At 33.6% G+C, this 19,662-nt stretch overlaps 1 protein-coding gene across 1 annotated transcript; it reads left to right on the top strand.

The window, feature by feature from the left end:
* The first annotated feature begins 16,763 nt into the window (after positions 1–16,763).
* Positions 16,764–19,216, top strand: LOC123885003 (abscisic acid receptor PYL9-like). The gene is made up of 3 exons (XM_045934237.1): positions 16,764–17,082; positions 17,826–18,041; positions 18,425–19,216. Exons 1-3 carry the CDS (start codon positions 16,954–16,956, stop codon positions 18,650–18,652), a joined length of 573 nt encoding a protein of 190 aa, XP_045790193.1. The 5' UTR covers positions 16,764–16,953; the 3' UTR covers positions 18,653–19,216.
* Positions 19,217–19,662: the final 446 nt, after the last annotated feature.

Here is a 19,662-nt window from a genome sequence, read left to right as displayed (position 1 = left end):
GTCCTGGGGGGGGGAAAAAGAAGTGGGGGCGCGTGTACTGTTGCGTAAAATTACAGAAATGCCCCTGTTGCTCTATTCTTCCAAAAAATTAAAAAATGGGTATTTTTGTCCAACTCAAAAGGTGCACCTTGCTAATTTAGACCCAACTGGGTCTAAATTAGCAGCCCCCTATATATATATATATATGCCTTAAGACAATTGTTAATTAACATCCTTCAACCTTATTATTTATATAAGTTCAGTCGATTATTATTGAAGTCATTTTATTATGATATAACGGTTTGCCCTTGATTTGTGGCTGTTTGAGATGACATCGTCAAAAATTTTATGATAAAGTCATTGATGCTTATCGACTCAAGGATGAAAGTCACACTCTTGGAGGTTAGTATTACAATTATATATAAAAATGTTATTATTTTCCAGAATATTCTAAAAATTAGAAACTCTCTATATCATCAATTAATTTCTTGCTATATACTCCAATTTTCAAATTTTACTCTATTGCATGAGAGTATTTCAAGTTTAATATTTTGAGAGTTCTATTCTGGAAAAATATAAATTTAGTGTGACATTGTTTGACATGTCCATTGTGTGATATAGAAAATAGTTGAATATTTGTTTAAATATTTTAACACTTTTGGATTGGTAATTCAACTATAATTCTCTATCAAGTGAGAGAGTTTTACATGTCAACTATTTATAAATGTTTACAGAGACTTATATTGAGGAGTCCTATGTTATTTATTAAAGTTCGTGACTATTTGTTTTATATCCTCAATTGTTTTAAAATTGGAAGTCTCCTATTTTTCCGCTGCGTAAATTTGCATATATTATTATATATATTGAGTTGACTGTTTCACAGTAATGATCTCTTATGAATTGACTGCTTAATAGTAATGATCTCTCTCCACAAATAATAGCACATAATATATTAATACTTTTTGTGATTTTTTTATACCACTTCTCCACTACAAATGAATGAAAATATGTTGAGAATGCGAATTAAAATAATGAATGATCAGTTTAGATGCATTTAAATAATGCATATTTTTACCGAGTCGTGTTCTGACAAGAGATATTGATTCCTATGCAAAAGATTTCATGCATTGATAGGCCGTTACCATCAAAGTGGGACCACTTATATTATTGATTTGCTGAAATTTTCTTTGTAGCTTGAGGAATGTTTTTAATTGTGACATGTGATTTTCTGCCTAAAGGTGATGATTATATGTTATAATTAAAAATTAATTTAAGATGAATTTATTGGAGGATGTATTATTGATCGGAGGAATTTGTCTGCCTAAAGGTGACAATTTTCAAAGTTCAATGTATACTCATTGACTAACTCATCTGAGGTTTTGACTGAGGATTTGACCTTAATTTATACATTCTGCCCAAAGGTGATTGTACTATTATATTGACCTCGTTGTGATAGCTTCTTGATTTTGAGCTATATCTTGTCCTTTAGATAATTGACTCATGAGGTTTTGACTGAGACATTGATCTTAGTTTGTGCATTCTGCCCAAAGGTGATTGCACTATAATATTGGCCTCTTATAATAATACTAATACATTCTGTTTTTGATTTTCAAAAATGAATTTGTCCAGTTATGTTTCCATTGAAATGTTGAACATCATAGATCACTTGATTAGTGGGAGATAACTTATATTCTTTTGATATTAACTCCTTCATAATGTTGAAATTAATTTAATCAAATATAAATAAATATTATAGCTCAGTGTTGTTGGGATCACTATGCTGGTGATCAACATTATTTTGGAGCTGAGGCATTATGTGTAAACATAAATAAATTAAGCTCAGTGTTGTCAGAATCACTTAGCCGGTGATCAACACTATTTTAGAGTTGAAGCATTATGGTATCTTAAGAACCATGTAATTTCTCTGGCTTTGAGGCATTTTAGAGAAATTATGTCTAAAATATTGGAGCTCGATCTTGATTAGATCATTATACCGCGGTAGTCAACATTGTTTTGGAGCTTGGACTTGTGGTATCTTATGGACCATAGAATTTCTCTTGCTTTAATGCATTTGAGAGAAATTGAGGACTGACGAAGGAAATGATAGTATGGTTGAGATCACAGACGTATCATTTTCTCGCTACACTCTACACAAATGACTAGTCGACCAAGTTTGGTGGTATTTGTAACTATGGAAGGTATTGTATCAATAATGATATAATTGCCGCTATGATTCGATATCATTTAACTTTTGTTGGATGGAGTCTTAATTAGATGTTGCATCTTGGGATCATTGTGGCCACGTTAATAAATATGTTATCAACCCGAGAGTCGTTTTCAAAAATATTTTCTTCAAATTAAATATACACAATTGATTTTGCCCAAGTGGGAGAATGTTAGAATATTTTCTAATATTTTGTGGGCTGCAATCAATTGTGGGTTTTGATTTTAATAAAAACGGGTTGATGCTGTTGTGATCCATTTAATGATGCTTAAGCCCGATAATTGTGATCAAGAATAATGAGCTTTGAACACTAATTCTGATTTGTGTAGAAACAAAGTGTAAACCCAACCTCTAGTGTACATGATGGGTGATATGACTATGATTGTTATCTTATAAATACATAGGCTAAGTCCCCTTTGCCATCACTTTATCACGCGAGCAATACGCCACGATAAGCTTGTCTGAGGTTTGCCCCATTGAGAACCTCAGATCCTGTAGCATGTGATTAGGCAAAGAAATACCTTGTCTAGTATATCGATGTTTTCGATATTGACGCGCTTCTGGTAACAATGGTTTGTGATTATGATTATCAAGTAAATGTGTTCTAATTTCATATAATATGTCGATCTCTAATTGTTAATTCTTTCATGTGTTAGTTCACGTTAAGAATAAATTAAACTTATTTGCCAAGGATTAATTTTTTTTTTGAACAAGGCCAAGGATTAATTTTTGTTGTTAATCCGAAATGTAGTTTGATTGGGAATTTGACAAAGTCCAAAATTCAATTTTTTTTATACTCACATGTATAAGTTTGGATTCATTGCTGTCCCTTTCTTTCACATATGCACTCTTGCTGAAATTGACAAAAGTGTATGTTGAGTATGGTGCAGGGGTATTTACGACATTCTATTATTATTATATATACCGCTTGTAACACTGAAACCCTAATTGATTCTTTCATCTAATAGAAACGAGCTGTAGCGAATTCTGCAGCCGGAGACGTACCTAAGGGGAACTCCGTTATCAAACTTCTTGTGTTCTTATTGTTTGCAATTTCGTTATTATTACCTTCTGTTACTATTTGTGCACAACAATTGGTATCAGTGATGACGCTTAATCCTGCGAAATTCGAAGTGGCAAGGTTCGACGGGACGGACAATTTCGGATTATGGCAGAGAAGGGTTAAGGATCTGTTGGCGCAACAGAGTCTACAGAAGGCGTTGCGCGAGACGAAGCCGGCAGACATGGACGACACCGAATGGACAGAGATGAAGGAGAAGGCTGCGGGTTTGATACGCTTGTGCGTTTCAGACGAGGTCATGCATCATATCCTTGATCTAACAACTCCGAAGGAAGTTTGGGATAAATTGGAGAGTCAGTACATGGAGAAATCGCTTATGAACAAGTTGTACGCGAAAAAACGGTTGTACAGTCTCAGGATGGAGGAAGGATCAAATTTGTAACAACACGTCAACGTTTTCCAAAACATTCTCACCGATCTGACGAGGCTTGGGGTTCAGATGGACGATGAAGACAAGGCAATCATACTGTTGTGCTCGTTACCAGAGTCATACGACCACTTGGTGACTACCCTTACTTACGGTAAAGAGTCTATTACTCTCGCTTCGATTAGTTCTGCACTGTTGTCTCATAATCAAAGGAGGCATAACACAGAGGGCGGTAGTCAAAGCGACGGTTTGTATGTGAAGGGCGGTTCAGATCATGGACGGAACAAGGGTAACACAGGTCCTGCAAAGAAGAGGAATAAATCTAAGAACAGGAAAACAGCAGAGTGCTACGGTTGCAAACAGATTGGCCATTGGAAGAGGGATTGTCCAAACAGAAAGAAAGGGGCATCAACTTCAGCCAATATAGTTCAAACTGATGACTCTGGCAGTGAGGGAGACTTACTTTGTGTTTCATCTAGCAAGTGCACAGATGCGTGGATTCTTGATTCTGGTTGCTCCTATCATATGACGCCGAATCGGGAGTGGTTCACTACATTCAGGTCAGGCAGTTTTGGTTTTGTTTATTTGGGTGATGATAAAGCTTGTGCTATCACTGGAATAGGGCAGATTAAAATTGCTATGGATGATGGTGGTGTGCGGACACTGACTGATGTTCGATATATTCCAGAATTGAGAAAGAACTTGATCTCCTTAGGTACTCTACAGGCACATGGTTACTCATACAGGTCTGATGGAGATAGGGATATCTTGAAGGTTAGCAAGGGTGCATTGACAGTGATGAGAGCAAAGAGGACTGCAGGTAACATCTACAAGCTGTTGGGGCATACTGTTGTAGGTGATGTTGCGTCGGTTGAGTCTGATAATGATGCAACAAAACTCTGACATCTGCGTTTAGGTCATCTCAGTGAACGTGGGATGATGGAACTTCATAAGAGGAGTCTGTTGAAGGGTGTTCGTAGCTGCAAAATGGATTTATGCAAATATTGTGTCCTTGGGAAACAGTGTCGTGTTCGGTTCAAACCTGGGAAACACAAAACAGAAGGGATTCTTGATTATGTACATTCTGACGTGTGGGGACCAACTAGAGAAGCATCCATGGAAGGGTCAAGGTACTTTGTCACTTTTACTGATGATTTTTCTCGCAAGCTTTGGGTTTATTTCATGAAGCACAAATCTGAAGTCTTTTCAAAGTTCAAATTGTGGAAGGCAGAGGTAGAGAATCAGACAGGCAGAAAAATCAAGTATCTACGGTCAGATAATGGGACAGAGTACACCGATTCACAGTTTCAGAAATTTTGTGAGCAACATGGTATTCAGAGGCACTTTTCAGTTCGCAAGACACCGCAGCAGAATGGTGTTGCAGAAAGGATGAACAAGTCTTTAACAAAAAGGGCAAGATGTCTACGGTTGAATGCAGGACTCTCAAAAGGTTTCTGGGCAGAGGCAATTAACATGGCGTGCTATCTTATTAACAGGTCACCACGAGCTTCTTTGGAGGGGAAAGTCGCAGAGGAGGTATGGACAGGTAAACCCATTGATCTTAACAATTTAAGGATTTTTGGGTGTCCAGCTTTTGTGCATATATCCAGTGAAGATCGATCCAAACTTGATCCAAAGTCGAAGAAGTGTGTCTTCGTCGGTTACTCTAAAGGTGTGAAGGGGTTTAAGTTATGGGATCCGGTTTCAAAGAAGATGGTTCTGAGTCGAGATGTTGTTTTTGATGAGCAATTTATGTTGAAACAACCCGAAGTGACAGAATCATCAGGAGGAAGTCCTAACAAAGAAGCCATTCAGGTAGAAATTGAGCCGACACCAACCAATAACATACCACAGGTACATCAACAACCACCTGAAACTACAACAACTAATAATGACACTGAAGTTTTAGGTGGAGCAACTGAAGATTTAGCTGGAGAAAATGATTATCAGCTTGTCCGTGATAGAGAACGACGCTCCGTTAAGCCACCAGAAAGATATGGGTACGAAGACTTGGCAGCATATGCACTTCTTACTAGTTCTGGAGATCCTTCCACATTTCGAGAGGCTATGGCCAGTCAGGAGAAAGAAAGGTGGATGGGTGCTATGATGGAAGAAATGGAGTCGTTACAGAAAAATCAGACATGGGAGCTTGTTCAGCTTCCTAAGGGAAAGAGGGCTATCGGTTGCAAGTGGGTGTACAAGAGAAAACCAGCAGTAACAGAAAAAGAAGGGGAAAAGTTCAAGGCTCGTCTTGTAGCAAAGGGGTACTCACAGCAGAAAGGGATTGATTATGATGAGATTTTCTCTCCGGTCGTTAGACATACTTCTATCAGGGCAGTGTTAGCCTTGGTAGCCAGCCGAGACATGCATTTAGAACAGATGGATGTGAAGACAGCATTCCTTCATGGTAATCTAGATGAGCAAATTTACATGGAGCAGCCAGAGGGTTTCAGTGACACTGGAAAAGGCCGACTAGTTTGTAAATTGAAGAGGTCTCTATATGGTCTAAAGCAATCTCCCAGGCAGTGGTACAAGCGGTTTGATTCCTACATGCTTCAGATTGGCTACAAGCGGTGTGAGTATGACTGTTGTGTCTATGTCAGGAGCCTTGATGATGGCCCTTTTATTTTTCTGTTACTTTATGTTGATGATATGTTAATTGCTGCTAACCATTTACATGATGTAAATGAACTGAAAATTTTGTTGGGTAAAGAATTTGACATGAAAGACTTAGGTGCTGCTAAGAGGATTCTTGGGATGGAAATTCACAGGGACAAGGGAGCTAGAAAATTGTGGCTCTCTCAGAAAAGCTATGTTGAAAAGGTACTAAACAGGTTTGACATGAGTAATTCGAAAGCTGTGAGCACTCCATTGGCGAATCACTTTAAACTTACATTGGATCAGTGTCCGAAGTCAGATTCAGAAATTGAGTATATGTCAAAGGTTCCTTATGCCAGTGCTGTTGGTTGTTTAATGTATGCTATGGTCTGTACAAGGCCAGATTTGGCACAAGCTGTAAGTCAAGTTTGCAAGTTTATGTCTAAGCCAGGAAAGCATCATTGGGAAGCAGTCAAATGAATTTCCAGGTACTTGAAAGGTACAACAGGTCATGGTATCATGTTTAGCAGTGAAAAGGGTAATCCTTCAGTTGTAGGATATGTTGATTCAGACTACGCCGGTGATATGGATGACAGGAGGTCTACTACAGGTTATGTGTTTACTCTTGCAGGAGGACCTATTTGTTGGAAATCGTCAGTTCAATCTATAGTGGCTATGTCAACAACTGAAGCAGAGTACATGGCAGTAGCTGAAGCTGCCAAAGAGGCCTTATGGCTTACAGGATTAGTGAAGGAATTGGGTGTTGAGCAAGGTGGAGTTCAACTGCATTGTGATAGTCAGAGTGCCATTTACTTGGCCAAGAATCAAGTGTATCATGCCAGAACTAAGCATATTGATGTGAGGTTTCACAAGATCAGAGAGCTACTTACAACTGGACAAATATTACTTGAGAAGCTTCATACTTCAGAGAATGCAGCTGACATGTTGACCAAGCCAGTCACCAGTGACAAGTTCAAGCATTGCTTGGACTTGTTACATGTTTCTCAGTGTTAAGAAGGAAACGACCCCCCTTAGCGCTAAGGATGCGGATGTCATACAGAGGTTCTTCATATGGGTTTGATATTCACCAAGGTGGAGATTGTTGAGTATGGTTCATATATGCATCAGGAAGAGGCTGGGGGCGGCCAAGGAGCTGAGTACGACATTCTATTATTATTATATATACCGCTTGTAACACTGAAACCCTAATTGATTCTTTCATCTAATAGAAACGAGCTGTAGCGAATTCTGCAGCCGGAGACGTACCTAAGGGGAACTCCGTTATCAAACTTCTTGTGTTCTTATTGTTTGCAATTTCGTTATTATTACCTTCTGTTACTATTTGTGCACAACAGTGTAAACTTTGGGTATGATTTGAAGTTATTTTAGTTAGTTAGTTGGTTATTTTTATAAATTAGTCCTATCAGAGGCTTATAATAAAAGAAAGAAAATATATGTATTATTAATTTCTTTTTAAAATAGTTATGCTCGTTCATTTTATTTGATTTCTTTATGTATTTTAAATTTTAATATCTTTTTAATAGAAAATGTTATTTTACTATTATTTTTTAGTGTGTAATGAAAATGATATATAGATATTATTTTAAATTTTAACAATTTCTCTCTTTTTTTTATCCATTTGAACAGATGTTTTTTTTGTCCATCTTTTTCACGGGTATAGACAATATGGCAAAACTTGAAATAATTTGTAGATAAACCAACCTAAATTTTAAAATGAAATAAAAGAATTTCTATAATAAATTCAACAATTTAATATCCTTATTTTGGTCAATATAATAAGAGAACTTCTTGTTAAATATGTTTGGATCTGAACCCCAAAAATTAGCTCATAGGGGAGGTTGTCCACTTGCCCTCACATATTTATATGTTTAACAACAAATTCCAACAACACAACTATATATTCAACACCCACCACAACGCTTAGCGTGAGCCTGAATCAAATGTTCACATTGCAATCTTTAACATAACTCTGGTACTATAGTAAATATGCTTGAATTTCAATCCCAAAAACTAGCTCCGAGGATGAGGTTGCCCTCGTATTTATATGTTCAAATAGAGTGAACAATGTATGTAAGTGTGTTGTAACTTGTATTCCATAGGCCCGGCCCCCATAAGGATGTAGGGTGAGCGACAACATCGGGCCTCCAAATTTTGGGGGTTTCAACTCAAAATTTTGAAGCCCTATAATAATAGTTATATATTACTAATGTTCATAAAATATCATATTTTTAGTAAAAAAATATCCTAATCAAGTAAAAAAAATAATTACACGTTTTTTATTATGAATTTTCTCCTCTTCTAACTGAATTTTCTCCATACGCATGAACCATGAAATCGAATCCATAAGGGGATCAAAATTTTTACCACTTAGACGAATTCTTTATTGGTATTTCTTATAGAGGGTGATTCTTTTAATTGTTTAACATTTTTTTATTAGGATCCATTTTTAATATTCAAACCGGACCTCCAAATAGTCGGTGCCGGCGCTTGTGTTCCAATATATTTTTGTTAAATTATATATTGGATCAGATCCACCATCCAATCCATTAATCTTTGTTGTTGTAAATTCTTTGTAATAACTAAATGGAGGCAGTGTGCAAATTCTTGGCCATTCTTTTTCTAGTTCAAATTAGGTTTAGGACCCACCATTTATGCCTATCTTTAGTGACTAAAGATTAGATTAAAATATTGCCTCAAATGCTATAAACTTTATCACTTTTTAACATATTATGGAACCCAAGAAAAATGCTTTCTTAGAAGATAGGAAATAGTACAAAATAGGATTGGAACATTGAACATGGCTCAAATATCTTAAGTAACCCACTTAGACAAAGACATGTTTCATCTAGTAAGGGTGTGTGACCAGGACCACACAATATTTGACCTAAGTCAGTAACCTAAAGAATTTCAGTTGGTGTCAAAAAAGGAAGAATATATATTTTTTTTTGAAGGAAAAAAAGGAAGAATATTATTAAGGCATCTCCACGTGACTCTTAACCAATGAGAATGCTTCCATTAACATATGTTAAAGCTTTGCACATGGTGCATAATTGGTCAGCATCTAATAGTGTAGGGAAAATTAAACAAATACAAGATGAAGAAATATGTACTAATAATTGCAAGAAAAATATATTTTATACTTCAAAATCCATAGACCTGACGTTAAGGATGCCTACAATAAGTGCAAATTTATTTTTTATGTATCAAATTATAAATACTGTATAATGTCTTTTTCATTAGTATTTTTATAAATTAAATTGATTAATGAAAATATATTTTCTTTCTTTCTTCAACGCTTCTACAAATATAATTTTTTTTCTTCGTTGTATCTCTTTTCAAATCTTTTTTATAGGGTGAGATTGAAGAGGTTTAAAAGGTTATATTGGTTAAAATGGGACAAAGTCTTTTCTAGTAAGGAGTTTGGAGATTTAGGGGTTGAAGAATTAACCGGTTAAATTTAGCTTTGTTATGAAAGTGGAGTTGGAGGCTCTTAGTTAATTAGGAGTGTTTGTGGGAGGACAAATTTTGGATAAAGGTAGGAAAGTGTCTTTATGGTTAAAAGATGTGATTAGTGTGTAATTTGTGTAAAGGAAGGTGTCAGCGGGGGTAGGAAAACATCTTTTTGGAAGGATACTTGGTTGGAGGGGGTTCTCTTCTCGATAGTCGACTGTTTGAGTTGTCGATTGATAGTATTGTGTCATTGGTGGAGATGTGTAGAGATGGTTAGGGGTTAGGTGTTTTAGATAGGCGATGGTGGCCAAGGTCGTTTGCATGATAGGAGGAGTTATAATGGTAGAGTCTTGTGCTATGTTGGATAACATTGTTTTGCAGGTTAATGATGTTGATAAGTGAATTTGGAGACCCGATCATGATGATTGTTACTTAATCAAAGGATTTTATCAAATTTTAGCTCGGAAAATGCAGAAGGATATTTTACATTTAAGGAATATTATCTGAGATAAAGTGATGCCTTTAAAAGTCTCTCTTTTTGCTTGTTGGCTCTTTTACACGAGGATTCCGACTAAGGACAACTTGAATAAAACATGAATTATTAATACATGTACGTTGTTATATTCAAATGGTTGTGATCAAGAGGAGAATATTCTCCATCTTTTCTTCGGGAGTGATTGTTTTGGCGAATTGTGGACTCGTGTTCTTCATTGCTTAGAAATTTCTTGCGTGTTACTTAATGATGCTAGCTTGCATTAATCTATTGAATTTTTTGGTTTTTATGAGTACAAAATTTAGACACACAAATAAAATGATCACATCAATTAATATTACTTTAATATTTTTCTTTTTAATTTATTTATTTATTATAAGTGTGACTAAATATAATTTATTCGAATTTGTGTCTATATAAATATTTCTTCGCACACTTATGCTATTTGCACACAAATAACAACACCTAATAACCACAAAAATATATATTGTTAACCACTTTTTTAACATATAATTCATTAATTAATTAGTTTCACTACTTTATTAATAAAAAATTGTAAGTACTAACCAATTATTTTATGTTATATACTTTTAATCTAGAAAATGTAAATGGTGAACAACACCAAATGTAGTTACTAGGTGTTGTTATTTGTGTTTCAATAATATTTTTCTTTCTCGTCATTCTATTATGTTCTATTATGCTCCCCTTGATTTGTTTTAAAATATCCAATCATAGCTTAATGTCTTTATTTTTTCTAAGTAAAGATTAATACGTGATGAAACTTTGTCTTTTTAATTGAATATTGAAAGGCTATTGAATTTGGATGTATGAGTTCCGTTGGTCACATCTCATCCACAAATGTTTTGAGTAAAGATGCTGCTGCGGATATGCCTTCAAAACATACACAATTGAATTTTTTAACAAGTAACGTTTTTTTTTTTTTTGAGTAAACAAGTATTGAATATTTTTTGATGTTAACCTAACCTTCACATCCATGTTTAGAAAAAGGAATATAGTAAAGTCTAGATATAGAAATAGAATTTAGGTTCTCTCGAACGATCCGTCTTTTGATAAAATTCATTAACTACTTGAATTCAATGCCTTGGTTAACACATATTAATGATGATATCGATAATATAAAAAGAAATAGTCAATTTAGAATGATAAAAAAATGAGGCATACATTGTCTCTAAAGAATTGTTGGTATAATAGTATTTATTTAACGACCAATGAGAATAAACTATATAAATAGATTTATGATTTATATGTGGTATATATCTACATATTAATATTTACTTTACATGTGAATCTACTTATGTACTTGTTCTCATTAATTGTTAGATATTTCTTCTAATTTTTTAAGGAATAATTTATCATTAGCACATTTTGTGCTATGCGAAGCTATATTAGCAAGAAAAGCAATTATATTTTTTGTTTGTAGATAGATGAAATGACAAAACTTTTTACTTATTAAAAAAAACATAAAATGATAAAAACCATTAGAGTATCCACAATGGAGAAATCCAATTTTGAGTACCTAAGTGGGTCCCGCGTGTACATATTATTCATTTATAATTTTTTAATAATAGTACCTAATAAACACTTAATCTCTCCAACGCACCACATCTTAAAAAATTCTAAACGGGTCCCACAAATAACTCAACATCTCATCAATAACTCTATATCTTTATAGGGTCTTGCTAACGAGTGCCCCCGTGGCACTCTTTAAGCATTCCATTTAAAGAAACTTTTTATTCAAAAAGTTAAACATTACAATTTCCAATGCGTTTGACTTTACGCATTTCGATAAAAATTCTATAAAAAGCTTACTATTTAAGGGCTTAAAGAGTGCCCCGGGGGCACTATTTAGCATTTGCCATCTTTATAAATGGGTCCCACAAATTCTATTAGGTACTATGAGAGAGAATGCTTATTTGAGAAGTAGTACCTATTTGGTACTAATATGTGTTGTGCTCCAAGGTAGTACCTAATAAGTACCATGAATATCTAATAGGTACTACACAATTGGAGATGATCTTATAAACTCACACACACGCCTTACGAGTCACTGAAATGACGGTAGGGGGCCTTGATCTATCAATAGAGTGAGCAAAAAACGAGTTTTGCTCCCCTTTACAATATGAAGAAAGAAATAAGGGTCGAAATTTAGACCGCTTAAAATAGTTCTACCTATAGAAAAGATCATCAAAGAGGCGATCAAAATGGTACTCAGTGAGGGAATCGGGGTTTAAACCCCAATCATTACATCCAGCCTAATAATTTTGAGATTATTTACCGGTTAAGCTATGATTTATGAACAAAACAATTATATTTTTACTTTTATTACAAAATATAAATAAAATTTGCAAAATTATCTTTCATGGATATTTTTGGATCAAAAAATTATATAAAACCAATAAATTAATGAATGAGTACTGTAAGAGATATTAAAGAGACGATATAAATAAATTAAGGCGACTTGAAAAACCGGTCATAAAATAAGTATTTTGTTATTTTCATCTATTATTTAAAATAGTGAAAAATAGTTGTAAATTCATAATTTTAAGTGAATGTAAATTACAGTACCTACTACTATTTTTTTATAAATATGAACTACTATAGTATTGAACTATGAAAAATAGGACAACTTTTTTGGGTTCCAGCACTTTCTGAAAAAGCAAATATTTGGCTTGATTATTTTTCTTTCTTTTTCAGTAATCTGAATTGAAATTTATTATTCTTATATTTATTGCGCCCTAAGTGGATATATAGTGGACACCGCCCCAGTCGCAAAATTTAGTTTCTTTAGGCCGCAAAAATTAGTTATACGTCAAAATCTGGTATGTGTTATTCTTATTATATCTTCAATGCATCTTGTTGAAAAAATTCAATAAAAAATTGGGTCTAGTTAATATACTAAACCCCTACGACGTAGCAAATCTGATTATAGGACACCCCTCCATTATGTTTAATACGAGAGTTTATCAACATGGATTGGCATATTCAGTTTCGGATTTGGATCATCTCTAATTTTTCTTCATGTTTTCTGTTGTGAATTTGAACAAAAAAATCATATCAATAACCTATAGTGTGTGGGACAAATGAATTGAAACAACTAAACAAAATGAATGAGCAATAATCACACAAAAGGTAAAACAAGCAAAAGCGATAAAGAACACGAATAAATTATTTACCCAGTTCGGTTAAAATCAATCTACTCTGGGGGAGAGAGCTCTCCGTTCCACTATCAATCAAAAAACTTGATTACAAAGATTCAATACGAAGAGTTGAAAGAATTTAGCGTTTTTTCTAAATTCTACCATTTTTCCGAATCTCTCCCCGTGATCAAGATATTCAATCAATAAGTGTTTACAAGGTGTCAAAATCACTTCCCAAAACCTAGATTATACCCAAGAGAAACCCTCTTGATCCTAGCTTGATGTTGGATGCAAAACCCTTGAAAAACCCTTTCTCTCTCTTCCCGGCGGCTGCAGAAAAACACACATATATGCTGTGTTTTGCGCCTCATATACCCCAGAAAATGGCACCCCTGGCACAAAAGGCAGAGGCTAGGGCTAAACTTGTGCCTCATGCGCCAAACTGGGCTCCCTAGGCGCAAAAGGCAGTGGCAAACAATTTTATGCATCAATTCTAAGGCAAATTCTCAACATTTTTTGTCATTTTTCTTAATCGAAGGGTTAATTTTCTCTTCTTTTTATTCTTTGTAATTTATCAATCCTTAGATTAAGAAAAATGAGAGAAAACATGAGGAAAAATTGGAGAGGATCCAAATCCTTCGGTTTCAACACACGTGACGAGAAGGCAACATAAGCGCAGCTTGGCTAGCTAATCATAGTGGCTCATCAGTTAGTTCGAGCGACTACATATACATTTGATACTCTTGATTTTGATGCTATCTCTAAAACTATTTTAATTTTATTTGAATTGGTGTCTAGATTGAAAGTTAATTTTTATAAGAGTATTTTTTCGTATAAAAGAGGGGCAAAACGCCTTTTATAAAAGTATTTTTTGACTTAATTATAAGAGTACATATGTTAATAGGTGTTAATGTGTACGTCCGGATTGATTGATAGTGACTAATTGTAAAATTTGCCGCATTTCGTGTTATGGACTGGGCCTAGAAGCCCAATACCCGAGGAATTGCTAACTGGGCCGTCGAACAAGACCCAACAAAGAGCAGCCTGCGAAGAACCTGCGACGAGTCAACAGTCACAATACGTCAGTGTATTGTAACGACCGATCACCGGAATGATGACCATTAACTGCTCATCATGGCTTTCCAGCCATTTTCCGGCAGCCACTTGATGACATTAATGACATCAAGGGCCTTGGCCCAGCACCGAGGGCTATATATACTCCACTCTTGCAGTGGAGTCAGATACGCATTGTTCACCTACCGAAAACCTTGCTTCACCCAAATCACTGACTTGAGCGTCAGAGTACCTGCAAATACACAACCCCCTCCACTTCACCTGGGGCTTGAATGGAACAACCCGGACGCGGTCACACTATCAGCTAAGATCATTCCGTTTGTGGAAAAAATACACTCGATTATATACTAAGTTTGCAACATGATGCACATATACTATATGTCAACATCAAAATTGAGCATATTATGGGTGGTAATTGGTAACTTTATTTTATCTATTTCATGTTCGACTTGTTCTAAGAATATGTAAGAGACAAAAGGGATCATCATTCACTTTGTGAAATTATTCATATAATTTATTTTATATCATTAAAATTTTAACAAAAGATAATATTTAGTTGAGTATGTTAAAAACGGTTTTTTTTTTTTTAAAAAAATATGTTAAAAACATAGAAGGCTATAAAATCTAGTGTGGTAATGAAAAAATGAACCATTTAATCTAATAGTGAAATTGTGTGGTACACCGGTGAGGGACTTAGTTGCTCCTCACCATAGACCCCACAATTTAGTTGAGTTTATAAGTTTTTTTTCTTTTGTTTTTTATTATGTTTTTAAAAAAGTTTAAATATGATATTAGCTGAGAAAATTAACGGGCCTTTTCCTCCTTTTGTTAGGTTTAAAAATGGAAAAAGCAAATGAAAGCAAATAAAAGTGCCTGAGGTTGTTTTGGGGACACAAACTAGTCGGTAATCTTTGAGATTTAGTTTTACCATTCTACTATATTTCTCGCTCGCCCGCCCTGTAAAATTATTAAAATATTCTCGTCCGCTATTTAAATAGTAGATACCCCAAAAACACCATACCTTTATAATGTTTGCTACTTAAGTAGCGAACGACATTTTTCAAAAAATTCACATTTTTATAATGTCAACTACTTAAATAACGAAATGGTAAAATGAAAAAACATAAGGCGTGAAAGTAACGGATAGAGCGATAAAAATAAATATTGTAATCTTTAACCTCGAAACCTCTCTACACGGCCCTGTTAGTCCCCACAAACTCACCGCATAAGGTGAGTGAATTCTTAATCTAATTTTGGATTACAAATCCTAAATAAATTAAATGTTTAATTAAAATTATTTAGAAGGGAAGTACGGCCGATAATTCAGAGTTTGATGCGAGACAAATAAAGTTTGGTTAAAAATTATCCCTATCATAAATTCAACTCGGATTCTTCTAAACGATCAGTCATAACGAGATATGATTAACCACTTGAGCATAATATCTTAGTTTATAAATTGTTGTTTTTAGTCCTAACGTCAAACATCATAAAAAAAATGACATTAAAGACAAAAAGAAGCAACATTTTTTAAATTTATAAAACTAAATAAAAAAAAATTATGTGAACTAAAACAAAAAATACTATAATTGCAAGATTAAAATCATATTAAAACTTAAAAATAAAACTATACAAAAATAATTGTTTGCAACATCCATCATTTCGTAAGCCACTAAGTTTGGGTAGTGGCAATGGATTTGAGTAGTATACATGAAATCTTAGGTTTGATCCTTATTAACAACAACATTTGTAAAAGAAAAAAAAAGTCCATCATTTTGGAGCTCAATGATCAAAATCTTCGTATTATTTCCTCAATTTTAAGTAGATTTTAATCATTGATAATATCAAAAATTAATAATAGTAATTATTCCCTCCGGTCTTTTTTATAAGGAACACTTTAAAAAAATCAGACAGACCAAGGAAATACATTTTAAATGTAGTTATTTTCATTTAATACTCTTGTAAAATTTATTCTATGTATATCCTTATTTAATTAATCTTAATTCAACTAATTTACTTATTTTTAATATTCTCTTTCATAATAAATAAGGACATAAGTGAAATTAACATTTAAAACATTTGAAAGTTGGTCAAAATTTCTTATGAAAAAGACCAATTTTTTTCTTTCAAAATTCCGGGCTTGGATCACGACGTCTAACCTAACAATTTCTATATTTTTACCAGTTGAGTTAGGACTTACAGGACAAAATTTTATTTGAGAATTCATTTCCAATAGAAAGAGATACATTAGATTTTTTTATTTAAAAAAAATTGATGTTGACCTATTAAAAAAATAAAATAAAATAAATGATTGTCGGTGGATTCATGAATTTTTGATGAACTGCAAGCTAAGCCAAGTAAGGTTGACACTTTTTTACACCTACTCTCAATCTCAAGCTTATCCCTCTCCACCACTTGTTCTTTTCTTCTCTTTGTTGTTATATCCAAAACACAAACCATAAACAACCTTCAAAGAAAGTTTCAGTTACAAGAAACAACAAGAAGAAGAAGATGAATAACGGTTGTGAACAATACAGTCCTATTGAAACACAATACATAAGGAGACATCACAGACATGATTTAAGGGACAATCAGTGTTCCTCTACACTTGTCAAACACATCAAAGCCCCTGTTCACCTTGTTAGTTTTTTTTCATTTTTCTTCCACAAATTTAATGCTTTTATTGGTTTGTTCTAAATTGGGTCTCTCTTGTTTTTGTGTCTGATTTATATGGTTGAATAAAAAAATTATCTTTTTTTTTTCCTTTCTTTGAAGATCTTGATTTTTATCTGTTTTTTTTTTTTTTTTTTTTTTTTTTTTTTCTGGGGTGGCTTCAATTTTTTTTTTATGCTTGTTCTTGATTTTTTTTAAGTGTATTGTAAAAGTTGATTTTTTTTTTTTTTTTATATTTCAAAAAGAAAAAGTTGAATTTTTTTTTTCAGCTCATGAGATGCTAGTTTTGATTGGTTTATGGTTGGGAATTAATATTTGGAAAAAGGGTAGTTTTCATTTTTTATAAGATACTTGGTTTGAATTCACTTGTCACATCTTGTTTATGAATATTGAAAAACATGGTCATATAAATTATAATAACTTCAAAGATTTTGAATTTTCAATTTTTTTGGTGGATTTGTCTTTCAAGTTTTGATGTTTTAATCCTTTTGGTCATAGAGTGTGTTCAGTAGAATAAAAACAAAATCAGAAAATTTTGTAATTTTTTTTAAAAATTTACTAAGTTAGATTCCAAATTTATTGTTTAAGACATTTAATTGAGGTTTAGTTTCATTAAATTGAAGAAATAAGTTTATTTGTGAAATTTTATGCCTAAGAGATTATTTTTTTTTGATTGGTCTAATAAGTGTATTATGATTTCTCTACTTCAGGTTTGGTCTTTGGTTAGAAGATTTGATCAGCCACAAAAATATAAACCATTTGTTAGCAGATGTATTATGCAAGGTGACCTTGGCATTGGAAGTGTTAGAGAAGTTAATGTTAAATCTGGTCTTCCAGCTACAACTAGTACTGAGAGATTGGAACAACTTGATGATGAAGAACACATTCTTGGTATTAGGATTGTTGGTGGTGACCATAGGCTAAGGGTATGATTATGTTTATCAATGATCCTTTTTGTTCCAAATTCTAATTATTATTTTTCCTATATGACCCTAATAACCAATTATTGTTGGTTTTGTAAATTATAGCATTTTGGGGGGTCGGCGCTATCTGAGATTAACAACATAGGAGTTAACTGAATTTTATTTCCTATGTTGTAGCTTTAACTTACATGTCTTGTTAATCTTGATGATTTAGATTCCTTGTGGTTAGGATATCGTGTATTCACGCAGTCAGCACCATAGTGACAGTTGAATTAAGATTAGACGGTCCTAATGTTGTTATGCTGACACCGAGACATGTATTTGCTAATTCTATTATGAGTTTATGAATACTAAATTGTGTTTTTTTTTTATTATTGAATTTGCAGAACTATTCTTCAATAATCACCGTCCATCCGGAGGTTATTGACGGAAGACCAGGTACCATGGTGATTGAATCATTTGTTGTGGACGTGCCTGAAGGAAACACGAAGGATGAAACTTGTTACTTTGTGGAGGCGTTAATCAGGTGCAACCTAAGTTCTTTAGCCGATGTCTCGGAGAGGATGGCTGTGCAGGGTCGAACCGATCCTATTCCTATTAATATCAACCCATAATGTATAAAGGGTGAAATAAGTTGAGTATCATCATACAAATTATATGATCCTTTGCTTTATGATCCCAAATCCAAGTGTGGAGAATGGTTGGAATATGAATATTTCCTTCCTGTGTTCCTCAGAAGTTTTGGATGTTTATTTTCTTCATCTTATCATGAACACATTTCCCTCAACCATATCCCTTCAACTTATTTGGTTTTGTATTCGTCTTTTGAAAAACTAAGTTTCTCTCTTAAATAGTTTTTAAGGTTGAGATCATCTTCAGTCATTGAAAAGTTCTAGCAAGAGAGAGCTAGTTTCAGTGAATAAAATTATAATTTTATTCACTGAGTCTTTCTCTTTCCACCTAGAACTTTCATGGCAACGCACCAGAGAGGAACTCAACTCTAGTTTTTGTAAGATGAGATTCTAAGCTTCACAAGCACAAATGGATTTGGGAGTGGGAAAATTTATTTTTTTACTTGTTAAATTTTTCTTGGATTTTGTGGATGATGTGTTATTGAAGTTATTTGTAAATACTGTTGGAAAAAGACAAGTTATGGAGTCTTATATGTTTTTTGTTTAGTAGCAAACTAGCTAGGAAGAATTAGTCATTTTCTCTTATAAGTGGTGTAAGTTATCTATTTCACATTATCCTTGTTTAGGACTTTGTTTAGAACACAAGAAAAATCATGTTGCTACTAGTTTCTTCTTTCAAGACTTCAAGTATTAGTATTGGAAGTGCCTTTAAATTCAACTTGTCTTTTTGCATCTTATGAAGAAGATATAAATGCATCTCATAATTAAAAGTTTTAAAACAATATGTTAATCTTTTACTAGAAGGTTTTGTATGGAATGGGATTCTCTCTTGTGAAAAAAGATCACAATTAGACATAGTAGTAGATCTTGACATCGACTTAAGATCGGACAATTCATATTATACTTTCATAAAATAAGATTAAATAGTCTTTACAATTGACTTAAGATCGAATAACTCACATTCACTACAACGACACACATTTACTGCGTGG

This window comes from Trifolium pratense, linkage group LG5, assembly GCF_020283565.1.
Source record: "Trifolium pratense cultivar HEN17-A07 linkage group LG5, ARS_RC_1.1, whole genome shotgun sequence".
Lineage (NCBI taxonomy): Eukaryota > Viridiplantae > Streptophyta > Magnoliopsida > Fabales > Fabaceae > Trifolium > Trifolium pratense.
This window is presented reverse-complemented; position numbering and strand designations above follow the sequence as displayed.

Bases quoted from the DNA above. Each gene is read 5' to 3' on its own strand.
- LOC123885003 (XM_045934237.1), top strand. From the start codon at position 16,954: ATGAATAACGGTTGTGAACAATACAGTCCTATTGAAACACAATACATA. The intron at 17,083-17,825 runs GTTAGTTTTTTT...TCTCTACTTCAG, and splicing joins TCAAAGCCCCTGTTCACCTT to GTTTGGTCTTTGGTTAGAAG. The intron at 18,042-18,424 runs GTATGATTATGT...TTGAATTTGCAG, and splicing joins GTGGTGACCATAGGCTAAGG to AACTATTCTTCAATAATCAC.